Raw genomic sequence first — 14,627 nt, 5'->3', positions numbered from 1 at the left:
CCCCTCACTGTAACACTCTCTTACATCCCCCACACCCCTCACTGTAACACTCTCTGATATACCCCACACCCCTCACTGTAACACTCTCTGATATACCCCACACCCCTCACTGTAACACACTCTGATATACCCCACACCCCTCACTGGAACACTCTCTGACCTACACCACACCCCTCACTGTAACACACTCTGATATACCCCACATCCCTCACTGTAACACTCTCTGATACACCCCACACCCCTCACTGTAACACTCTCTGACATACCCCACACCCCTCACTGTAACACTCTCTGATATACCCCACACCCCTCACTGTAACACTCTCTGACACACCCCACAGCCCTCACTGTAACACTCTCTAACATACACCACACCTCTCAGTGTAACACTCTCTGATGTCCCCCACACCCCTCACTGTAACACTCTCTGACATACCCCACACCCCTCACTGTAACACTCTCTGATATACCCCACACCCCTCACAGTAACACTCTCTGATATACCCCACACCCCTCACTGTAACACTCTCTGACATACCCCACACCCCTCACTGGAACACTCTATGAATTACCCCACACCCCTCACTGTAACACTCTCTGATATACCCCACACCCCTCACTGTAACACTCTCTGATATACCCCACACCCCTCACTGTAACACTCTCTGATATACCCCACACCCCTCACTGTAACAGTCTCTGATATACCCCACACCCCTCACTGTAACACTCTCTGAATTACCCCACACCCCTCACTGTAACACTCTCTGATATACCCCACACCCCTCACTGTAACACTCTCTGAATTACCCCACACCCCTCACTGTAACACTCTCTGATATACCCCACACCCCTCACAGTAACACTCTCCAACATACACCACACCCCTCCCTGTCACACTCTCTGATATACCCCAAACCCCTCACTGTAACACTCTCTGACATACCCCACACCCCTCACAGTAACACTCTCTGATATACCCCACACCCCTCACTGTAACACTCTCTGAAATACCCCACACCCCTCACTGTAACACTGTCTGATATACCCCACACCCCTCACTGTAACACTCCCTGACATACCCCATACCCCTCACTGTAACACTCTCTGATATACCCCACACCCCTCACTGTAACTCTCTCTGATATACCCCACACCCCTCACTGTAAAATTATCTGACATACCCCACACCCCTCACTGTAACACTCTCTGATATACCCCACACCCCTCACTGTAACACTCTCTGATATACCCCACACCACTCACTGTAACACTCTCTGATATACCCCACACTCTCACTGTAACACTCTCTGAAATACCCCACAGCCCTCACTGTAACACTCTCTGATATACCCCACACCCCTCACAGTAACACTCTCTGAAATACCCCACACCCCTCACTGTAACATTCTCTGACATACCCCACACCCCTCACTGTAACACTCTCTGATATACCCCACACCCCTCACTGTAACACTCTCTGAATTACCCCACACCCCTCACTGTAACACTCTCTGATATACCCCACACCCCTCACTGTAACACTCTCTGAAATACCCCACACCCCTCACTGTAACACTCTCTGATATACCCCACACCCCTCACAGTAACACTCTCCAACATACCCCACACCCCTCCCTGTCACACTCTCTGATATACCCCACACCCCTCCCTGTAACACTCTCTGATATACCCCAAACCCCTCACTGTAACACTCTCTGATATACCTCACACCCCTCACTGTAACACTCTCTGACATACCCCACACCCCTCACTGTAACACTCTCTGATATACCCCACACCCCTCCCTGTCACACTCTCTGATATACCCCAAACCCCTCACTGTAACACTCTCTGATATACCTCACACCCCTCACTGTAACACTCTCTGACATACCCCACAGCCGTCACTGTAACACTCTCTAACATACACCACACCCATCACTGTAACACGCTCTGACATATCCCACACACCTCACTGTAACACTCTCTGACATACCCCACACCCCTCACTGTAACACTCTCTGATATATCCCACACCCCTCACAGTAACACTCTCTGATATACCCCACACCCCTCACTGTAACACTCTCTGACATACCCCACAGCCCTCACTGTAACACTCTCTAACATACACCACACCTCTCTGTGTCACACTCTCTGATGTCCCCCACACCCCTCACTGTAACACTCTCTGATATACCCCACAGCCCTCACTGTAACACTCTCTGATATACCCCACACCCCTCACTGTAACACTCTCTGACATACCCCACACCCCTCACTGTAACACTCTCTAACATACACCACCCCCCTCACTGTAACACTCTCTGATGTATCCCACAGCCCTCACTGTAACACTCTCTGACATACCCCACACTCCTCACTGTAACACTCTCTGATATCCCCACACCCCTCACTGGAACACTCTCTGACATACCCCACACCCCTCACTCTAACACCCTCTGACATACCCCACACCCCTCACTGTAACACTCTCTGACATACCCCACACCCCTCACTGTAACACTCTCTGATATCCCCACACCCCTCCCTGTAACACTCTCTGACATACCCCACACCCCTCACTGTAACACCCTCTGACATACCCTACACCCCTCACTGTAACACTCTCTGATATACCCCACACCCCTTACTGTAACACTCTCTAACATACCCCACTCCCCTCACTGTAACACTCCCTGACATACCCCACACCCCTCACTGTAACACTCTCTGACATACGGCACACCCCTCACTGTAACACTCTCTGACATACCCCACACCCCTCACTGTAACACCCTCTGACATACCCTACACCCCTCACTGTAACACTCTCTGATATACCCCACACCCCTCACACTAACACTCTCTGACATATCCCACACCCCTCACTGTAACACTCTCTGATATACCCCACACCCCTCACTGTAACACTCTCTGATATACCCCACACCCCTCACTGTAACACTCTCTGATATACCCCACACCCCTCACTGTAACACACTCTGATATACCCCACACCCCTCACTGGAACACTCTCTGACCTACACCACACCCCTCACTGTAACACACTCTGATATACCCCACATCCCTCACTGTAACACTCTCTGATATACCCCACACCCCTCACTGTAACACTCTCTGACATACCCCACACCCCTCACTGTAACACTCTCTGATATACCCCACACCCCTCACTGTAACACTCTCTGACACACCCCACAGCCCTCACTGTAACACTCTCTAACATACACCACACCTCTCAGTGTAACACTCTCTGATGTCCCCCACACCCCTCACTGTAACACTCTCTGACATACCCCACACCCCTCACTGTAACACTCTCTGATATACCCCACACCCCTCACAGTAACACTCTCTGATATACCCCACACCCCTCACTGTAACACTCTCTGACATACCCCACACCCCTCACTGGAACACTCTATGAATTACCCCACACCCCTCACTGTAACACTCTCTGATATACCCCACACCCCTCACTGTAACACTCTCTGACATACCCCACAGCCCTCACTGTAACACTCTCTGATATACCCCACACCCCTCACAGTAACACTCTCTGAAATACCCCACACCCCTCACTGTAACATTCTCTGACATACCCCACACCCCTCACTGTAACAGTCTCTGATATACCCCACACCCCTCACTGTAACACTCTCTGAATTACCCCACACCCCTCACTGTAACACTCTCTGATATACCCCACACCCCTCACTGTAACACTCTCTGAATTACCCCACACCCCTCACTGTAACACTCTCTGATATACCCCACACCCCTCACAGTAACACTCTCCAACATACACCACACCCCTCCCTGTCACACTCTCTGATATACCCCAAACCCCTCACTGTAACACTCTCTGACATACCCCACACCCCTCACAGTAACACTCTCTGATATACCCCACACCCCTCACTGTAACACTCTCTGAAATACCCCACACCCCTCACTGTAACACTCTCTGATATACCCCACACCCCTCACTGTAACACTCCCTGACATACCCCATACCCCTCACTGTAACACTCTCTGATATACCCCACACCCCTCACTGTAACTCTCTCTGATATACCCCACACCCCTCACTGTAAAATTATCTAACATACCCCACACCCCTCACTGTAACACTCTCTGATATACCCCACACCCCTCACTGTAACACTCTCTGATATACCCCACACTCTCACTGTAACACTCTCTGAAATACCCCACAGACCTCACTGTAAACTCTCTGATATACCCCACACCCCTCACAGTAACACTCTCTGAAATACCCCACACCCCTCACTGTAACATTCTCTGACATACCCCACACCCCTCACTGTAACACTCTCTGATATACCCCACACCCCTCACTGTAACACTCTCTGAATTACCCCACACCCCTCACTGTAACACTCTCTGATATACCCCACACCCCTCACTGTAACACTCTCTGATATACCCCACACCCCTCACTGTAACACTCTCTGATATACCCCACACTCTCACTGTAACACTCTCTGAAATACCCCACAGCCCTCACTGTAACACTCTCTGATATACCCCACACCCCTCACAGTAACACTCTCTGAAATACCCCACACCCCTCACTGTAACATTCTCTGACATACCCCACACCCCTCACTGTAACACTCTCTGATATACCCCACACCCCTCACTGTAACACTCTCTGAATTACCCCACACCCCTCACTGTAACACTCTCTGATATACCCCACACCCCTCACTGTAACACTCTCTGAAATACCCCACACCCCTCACTGTAACACTCTCTGATATACCCCACACCCCTCACAGTAACACTCTCCAACATACCCCACACCCCTCCCTGTCACACTCTCTGATATACCCCACACCCCTCCCTGTCACACTCTCTGATATACCCCAAACCCCTCACTGTAACACTCTCTGATATACCTCACACCCCTCACTGTAACACTCTCTGACATACCCCACACCCCTCACTGTAACACTCTCTGATATACCCCACACCCCTCCCTGTCACACTCTCTGATATACCCGAAACCCCTCACTGTAACACTCTCTGATATACCTCACACCCCTCACTGTACCACTCTCTGATATACCCCACACCCCTCACTGTAACACTCTCTGACATACCCCACAGCCGTCACTGTAACACTCTCTAACATACACCACACCCATCACTGTAACACGCTCTGACATATCCCACACACCTCACTGTAACACTCTCTGACATACCCCACACCCCTCACTGTAACACTCTCTGATATATCCCACACCCCTCACAGTAACACTCTCTGATATACCCCACACCCCTCACTGTAACACTCTCTGACATACCCCACAGCCCTCACTGTAACACTCTCTAACATACACCACACCTCTCTGTGTCACACTCTCTGATGTCCCCCACACCCCTCACTGTAACACTCTCTGATATACCCCACAGCCCTCACTGTAACACTCTCTAACATACACCACCCCCCTCACTGTAACACTCTCTGATGTATCCCACAGCCCTCACTGTAACACTCTCTGACATACCCCACACTCCTCACTGTAACACTCTCTGATATCCCCACACCCCTCACTGGAACACTCTCTGACATACCCCACACCCCTCACTCTAACACCCTCTGACATACCCCACACCCCTCACTGTAACACTCTCTGACATACCCCACACCCCTCACTGTAACACTCTCTGATATCCCCACACCCCTCCCTGTAACACTCTCTGACATACCCCACACCCCTCACTGTAACACCCTCTGACATACCCTACACCCCTCACTGTAACACTCTCTGATATACCCCACACCCCTTACTGTAACACTCTCTAACATACCCCACTCCCCTCACTGTAACACTCCCTGACATACCCCACACCCCTCACTGTAACACTCTCTGACATACGGCACACCCCTCACTGTAACACTCTCTGACATACCCCACACCCCTCACTGTAACACCCTCTGACATACCCTACACCCCTCACTGTAACACTCTCTGATATACCCCACACCCCTCACACTAACACTCTCTGACATATCCCACACCCCTCACTGTAACACTCTCTGATATACCCCACACCCCTCACTGTAACACTCTCTGATATACCCCACACCCCTCACTGTAACACTCTCTGACATATCCCACACCCCTCACTGTAACACTCTCTGACATACCCCACACCCCTCACTGTAACACTCTCTGATATACCCCACACCCCTCACTGTAACACTCTCTGATATACCCCACACCCCTCACTGTAACACTCTCTAACATACCCCACACCCCTCACTGTAACACTCCCTGACATACCCCACACCCCTCACTGTAACACTCTCTGACATACCCCACACCCCTCAATGTAACACTCTCTGATATACACCACACCCCTCACTGTAACACTCTCTGACATACCCCAAACCCCTCACTGTAACACTCTCTGACATACCCCACAGCCCTCACTGTAACACTCTCTAACATACACCACACCTCTCAGTGTCACACTCTCTGATGTCCCCCACACGCCTCACTGTAACACTCTCTGACATACCCCACACCCCTCACTGTAACACTCTCTGATATACCCCACAGCCTTCACTGTAACACTCCCTGACATACCCCACATCCCTCACTGTAACACTCCCTGACATACCCCACACCCCTCACTGTAACACTCTCTGACATACCCCACACCCCTCACTGTAACACTATCTGACATACCCCACACCCCTCACTGTAACACTCTCTGACATACCCCACACCCCTCCCTGTAACACTCTCTGAAATACCCCACACCCCTCACTGTAACACACTCTGATATACCCCACACCCCTCACTGTAACACTCTCTGACATACCCCACACCCCTCACTGTAACACTCTCTGACATACCCCACACCCCTCCCTGTCACACTCCCTGACATACCCCACACCCCTCACTGTAACACTCTCTGACATACCCCACACCCCTCACTGTAACACACTCTGATATACCCGACACCCCTCACTGTAACACTCTCTGATATATCCCACACCCCTCACTGTAACACTCTCTAACATACACCACACCCCTCCCTGTCACACTCTCTGACATACCCCACACCCCTCACTGTAACACTGTCTGATATACCCCACACCCCTCACTGTAACACTCTCTAACATACCCCACACCCCTCACTGTAACACTCTCTGACATACCCCACACCCCTCACTGTAACTCTCTCTAACATACCCCACACCCCTCACTGTAACTCTCTCTAACATACCCCACACCCCTCACTGTAACACTCTCTGATATACCCCACACCTCTCACTGTAACACTCTCTGACAGACCCCACACCCCTCCCTGTCACACTCTCTGACATACCCCACAGCCCTCACTGTAACACTCTCCAACATACCCCACACCCCTCACTGTAACACTCTCTGACAGACCCCACACCCCTCACTGTAACACTCTCTAACATACACCACACCCCACACTGTAACACTCTCTGACAGACCCCACACCCCTCACTGTAACATTCTCTGACATACCCCACACCCCTCACTGTAACACTCTCTGACATACCCCACAGCCCTCACTGTAACACTCTCTAACATACACCACACCCCTCACTGTAACACTGTCTGATATACCCCACACCCCTCACGGTAACACTCTCTGATATATCCCACACCCCTCACTGTAACACTCTCTAACATACCCCACACCTCTCACTGTAACACTCTCTGACATACCCCACAGCCCTCACTGTAACACTCTCTAACATACCCCACACCTCTCACTGTAACACTCTCTGATATACCCCACACCCCTCACTGTAACACTCTCCAACATACCCCACACCCCTCACTGTAACACTCTCTGACAGACCCCACACCCCTCACTGTAACACTCTCTGACATACCCCACAGCCCTCACTGTAACACTCTCTACCATACACCACACCCCTCACTGTAACACTCTCTGATATACCCCACACCCCTCACGGTAACACTCTCTGATATACCCCACACCCCTCCCTGTCACACTCTCTGACATACACCATACCCCTCACTGTAACACTCTCTGACATACCCCACACCCCTCACGGTAACACTCTCTGATATACCCCACAGCCCTCACTGTAACACTCTCTGACATACCCCACACCCCTCACTGTAACACTCTCTGACATACCCCACACCCCTCACTGTAACACTCTTTGACATACCCCACACCCCTCACTGTAACACTCTCTGACATACCCCACAGCCCTCACTGTAACACTCTCTAACATACACCACACCTCTCAGTGTCACACTCTCTGATGTCCCCCACACCCCTCACTGTAACACTCTCTGATATATCCCACACCCCTCACTGTCACACTCTCTGAAATACCCCACACCCCTCACTGTAACACTCTCTGATATACCCCACACCCCTCACTGTAACACTCTCTGATATACCCCACACCCCTCACTGTAACACTCTCTGATATACCCCACACCCCTCACTGTAACACTCTCTGATATACCCCACACCCCTCACTGTAACACTCTCTGAAATACCCCACACCCCTCACTGTAACACTCTCTGATATACCCCACACCCCTCACTGTAACACTCTCTGATATACCCCACACCCCTCACTGTAACACTCTCTGATATACCCCACACCCCTCACTGTAACACTCTCTGACATACCCCACACCCCTCACTGTAACACTCTCTGACATACCCCACACCCCTCACTGTAACACTCTCTGACATACCCCCCCACCCCTCACTGTAACACTCTCTGAAATACCCCACACCCCTCCCTGTAACACTCTCTGACATACCCCACACCCCTCACTGTAACACCCTCTGAAATACCCCACACCCCTCACTGTAACACTCTCTGATATATCCCACACCCCTCACTGTAACACCCTCTGAAAAACCCCACACCCCTCACTGTAACACTCTCTGATATATCCCACACCCCTCACTGTAACACTCTCTAACATACCCCACACCCCTCACTGTAACACTCTCTGATATATCCCACACCCCTCACTGTAACACTCTCTAACATACCCCACACCCCTCACTGTAACACTCTCTGATATACCCCACACCCCTCACTGTAACACACTCTGAAATACCCCACACCCCTCACTGTAACACTCTCTGACATACCCCCCCACCCCTCACTGTAACACTCTCTGAAATACCCCACACCCCTCACTGTAACACTCTCTGATATATCCCACACCCCGCACTGTAACACCCTCTGAAATACCCCCCACCCCTCACTGTAACACTCTCTGACAGACCCCACACCCCTCACTGTAACACTCTCTGATATACCCCACACCCCTCACTGTAACACTCTCTGATATACCCCACACCCCTCACTGTAACACTCTCTGATATACCCCACACCCCTCACTGTAACACTCTCTGATATACCACACACCCCTCACTGTCTCACTCTCTAATATACCCCACACCCCTCACTGTAACACTCTCTAATATGCCCCACACCCCTCACTGTAACACTCTCTGATATACCCCACACCCCTCACTGTAACACTCTCTGATATACCCCACACCCCTCACTGTAACACTCTCTGATATACCCCACACCCCTCACTGTAACAGTCTCTGATATACCACACACCCCTCACTGTAACACTCTCTGACAGACCCCACACCACTCACTGTAACACTCTCTGACATACCCCACACCCCTCACTGTAACACTCTCTGATATACCCCACACCCCTCACTGTTACAGTCTCTGATATACCACACACCCCTCACTGTAACACTCTCTGACATACCCCACACCCCTCACTGTAACACTCTCTGATATACCCTACATCCTTCACTGTCTCACTCTCTAATATACCCCACACCCCTCACTGTAACACTCTCTGATATACCCCACACCCCTCACTGTAACACTCTCTGACATACCCCCCCACCCCTCACTGTAACACTCTCTGAAATACCCCACACCCCTCACTGTAACACTCTCTGATATATCCCACACCCCGCACTGTAACACCCTCTGAAATACCCCCCACCCCTCACTGTAACACTCTCTGACAGACCCCACACCCCTCACTGTAACACTCTCTGATATACCCCACACCCCTCACTGTAACACTCTCTGATATACCCCACACCCCTCACTGTAACACTCTCTGATATACCCCACACCCCTCACTGTAACACTCTCTGATATACCCCACACCCCTCACTGTAACACTCTCTGATATACCACACACCCCTCACTGTCTCACTCTCTAATATACCCCACACCCCTCACTGTAACACTCTCTAATATGCCCCACACCCCTCACTGTAACACTCTCTGATATACCCCACACCCCTCACTGTAACACTCTCTGATATACCCCACACCCCTCACTGTAACACTCTCTGATATACCCCACACCCCTCACTGTAACAGTCTCTGATATACCACACACCCCTCACTGTAACACTCTCTGACAGACCCCACACCCCTCACTGTAACACTCTCTGACATACCCCACACCCCTCACTGTAACACTCTCTGATATACCCCACACCCCTCACTGTTACAGTCTCTGATATACCACACACCCCTCACTGTAACACTCTCTGACATACCCCACACCCCTCACTGTAACACTCTCTGATATACCCTACATCCTTCACTGTCTCACTCTCTAATATACCCCACACCCCTCACTGTAACACTCTCTGATATACCCCACACCCCTCACTGTAACATTCTCTGACATACCCCACATTTCTCAGTGTAACACTCTCTGACCTAGACCACAACCCTCACTGTAACACTCTCTGACATACCCCACCTCCCTCTCTTTAACACTCTCTGACATACCCCACAGCCCTCACTGTAACACTCCCTGACATACCCCACACCCCTCACTGTAACACTCTCTGATATATCCCACACCTCTCAGTGTCACACTCTCTGATGTCCCCCACACCCCTCACTGTAAAACTCTCTGATATACCCCACACCCCTCCCTGTCACACTCTCTGACATACCCCACAGCCCTCACTGTAACACTCCCTGACATACCCCACACCCCTCACTGTAACACTCTCTGATATATCCCACACCCCTCAGTGTAACACTCCCTGACATACCCCACACACCTCAGTGTAACACTCTCTGACATACCCCACACCCCTCACTGTAACACTCTCTGACAGACCCCACACCCCTCACTGTAACACTCTCTGATATATCCCACACCCCTCACTGTAACACTCTCTAACATACACCACACCCCTCCCTGTCACACTCTCTGACATACCCCACACCCCTCACTGTAACACTCTCTGACATACCCCACACCCCTCACTGTAACACTCTCTGACATACCCCACACCCCTCACTGCAACACTCTCTGATATACCCCACACCCCTCACTGTAACACTCTCTAACATACACCACACCCCTCCCTGTCACACTCTCTGACATACACCACACCTCTCAGTGTCAAACTCTCTGACATACCCCACAGCCCTCACTGTAACACTCTCTAACATACACCACACCCCTCACTGTAACACTCTCTGACATACACCACACCTCTCAGTGTCACACTCTCTGACATACCCCACACCCCTCACTGTAACACTCTCTGATATACCCCCCACCCCTCACTGTAACACTCTCTGATATACCCCACACCCCTCACTGTAACACTCTCTAACATACACCACACCCCTCACTGTAACACTCTCTGATATACCCCACACCCCTCACTGTAACACTCTCTAACATACACCACACCCCTCCCTGTCACACTCTCTGACATACACCACACCTCTCAGTGTCAAACTCTCTGACATACCCCACAGCCCTCACTGTAACACTCTCTAACATACACCACACCCCTCACTGTAACACTCTCTGACATACACCACACCTCTCAGTGTCACACTCTCTGACATACCCCACACCCCTCACTGTAACACTCTCTGATATACCCCCCACCCCTCACTGTAACACTCTCTGATATACCCCACACCCCTCACTGTAACACTCTCTAACATACACCACACCCCTCACTGTAACACTCTCTGACATACACCACACCCCTCACTGTAACACGCTCTGATATACCCCACACCCCTCACTGTAACACTCTCTGACATACCCCACACCCCTCACTGTAACACTCTCTGATATACCCCTCACCCCTCACTGTAACACTCTCTGACATACCCCCACACCCCTCACTGTAACACTCTCTGATATACCCCACACCCCTCACTGTAACACTCTCTAACATACCCCACACCCCTCACTGTAACACTCTCTGACATCCCCCACACCCCTCACTGTAACACTCTCTAACATAGACCACACCCCTCAGTGTCACACTCTCTAACATACCCCACACCCCTCACTGTAACACTCTCTGACATCCCCCACACCCCTCACTGTAACACTCTCTAACATACACCACACCCCTCAGTGTCACACTCTCTGATGTCCCACACAAACGGCAGTGTTACCTGGAGAATGTTGGGATCCCTAACCGTTCGTTTCGATCTATGTGACAGGGCCCTGATCACCCCCACCCAGGAATGAATTTCACCGCACGAGGATTCCCACGGCATTGTTACTTACCCGACAACGAGAAAGGCCGAAAGGTGAGAGGGAAACGCTCCGTGACATTTTTGGTGCTGTCGGGAGAGATTTTCCAACGACCCAACCTGGTGGGCAGGTCCTTTCCTGGGAGTGTTTAATCGGAACAGTGCAGAGGGAGATTTACTCTGTATCTAACCTCGAGCTGTCTCTGTCCTGGGAGTGTTTAATAGGAACAGTGTAGAGGGAGATTTACTCTGTATCTAACCCCGTGCTGTCTCTGTCCTGGGAGTGTTTAATAGGAACAGTGTAGAGGGAGATTTACTCTGTATCTAACCCTGTGCTATCCCTGTCCTGGGAGTGTTTAATAGGAACAGTGCAGAGGGAGATTTACTCTGTATCTAACCCCGCGCTGTCCCTGTCCTGGGAGTGTTTAATAGGAACAGTGCAGAGGGAGATTTACTCTGTATCTAACCCCGCGCTGTCCCTGTCCTGGGAGTATTTAATAGGAACAGTGCAGAGGGAGATTTACTCTGTATCTAACCCCGTGCTGTCCCTGTCCTGGGAGTGTTTAATAGGAACAGTGCAGAGGGAGATTTACTCTGTATCTAACCCCGCGCTGTCCCTGTCCTGGGAGTGTTTAATAGGAACAGTGTAGAGGGAGATTTACTCTGTATCTAACCCCACGCTGTCCCTGTCCTGAGAGTGTTTAATATGAACAGTGTAAAGGGAGATTTACTCTGTATCTTACCCTGCGCTGTCCCTGTCCTGGGAGTGTTTAATAGGAACAGTGCAGAGGGAGATTTACTCTGTACCTAACCCCGTGCTGTCCCTATCCTGGGAGTGTTTAATAGGAACAGTGCAGAGGGAGATTTACTCTGTATCTAACCCCGTGCTGTCCCTGTCCTGTGAGTGTTTAATAGGAACAGTGCAGAGGGAGATTTACTCTGAACCTAACCCCGTGCTGTCCCTGTCCTGGGAGTGTTTAATTTGAACAGTGCAGAGGGAGATTTACTCTGTATCTAACCCCGCGCTGTCCCTGTTCTGGGAGTGTTTAATATGAACAGTGCAGAGGGAGATTTACTCTGTATCTAACCTCGTTCTGTCCCTGTCCTGGGAGTGTTTAATAGGAACAGTGCAGAGGGAGATTTACTCTGTATCTAACCTCGTTCTGTCCCTGTCCTGGGAGTGTTTAATATGAACAGTGCAGAGGGAGATTTACTCTGTATCTAACCCCGCGCTGTCCCTGTTCTGGGAGTGTTTAATATGAACAGTGCAGAGGGAGATTTACTCTGTATCTAACCTCGTTCTGTCCCTGCCCTGGGAGTGTTTAATAGGACCAGTGCAGAGGGAGATTTACTCTGTATGTAAACCTTTGATATCCGTGTGGGGAGTTTTTGGTGGGGACATTGCGTGTACAGACGACACACACACACACACACACACACACGGTCAACAGGGACACACACACACACACACACACACACAGGGTCAACAGGGACATACAGAGAGACACACACACACACAGGGTCAACAGAGACACACATGCACAGACAGGGACACACAGAGATGCACAGAGACGCACACACACACACACATGGTCAGGGTCAACAGGGACACGGACACACACACACACACAGGCTCAACAGGGACACACACACACGGTCAATAGGGCCACAGAGAGACACACACACACACACACACGGTCAACAGGGACACACACACAGGGTCAACAGGGACATACAGAGAGACACACACACACACAGGGTCAACAGAGACACACATGCACAGACAGGGACACACAGAGATGCACAGAGACGCACACACACACACACATGGTCAGGGTCAACAGGGACACGGACACACACACACACACAGGCTCAACAGGGACACACACACGGTCAATAGGGCCACACAGAGACACACACACACACACACACACACACACACAGGCTCAACAGGGACACACACACACACAGGGTCAACAGGGCCACACAG

At 50.8% G+C, this 14,627-nt stretch overlaps 1 protein-coding gene across 1 annotated transcript in view; it reads left to right on the top strand.

Annotated features, from left to right (window-relative positions):
* LOC140468533 (E3 ubiquitin-protein ligase DTX4-like) overlaps positions 1-14,627 on the top strand; it is a 52,196-nt gene that overhangs the window by 32,266 nt on the left and 5,303 nt on the right. Inside the window, exon 3 of the mRNA XM_072564621.1 lies at positions 12,605-12,694. Coding sequence (XP_072420722.1) covers positions 12,605-12,694 — 90 coding nt within the window. The remainder of the gene's footprint in view (positions 1-12,604; positions 12,695-14,627) is intronic.

Source organism: Chiloscyllium punctatum, chromosome 47 (assembly GCF_047496795.1).
Source record: "Chiloscyllium punctatum isolate Juve2018m chromosome 47, sChiPun1.3, whole genome shotgun sequence".
NCBI classification, from domain to species: Eukaryota; Metazoa; Chordata; class Chondrichthyes; order Orectolobiformes; family Hemiscylliidae; genus Chiloscyllium; species Chiloscyllium punctatum.
This window is presented reverse-complemented; position numbering and strand designations above follow the sequence as displayed.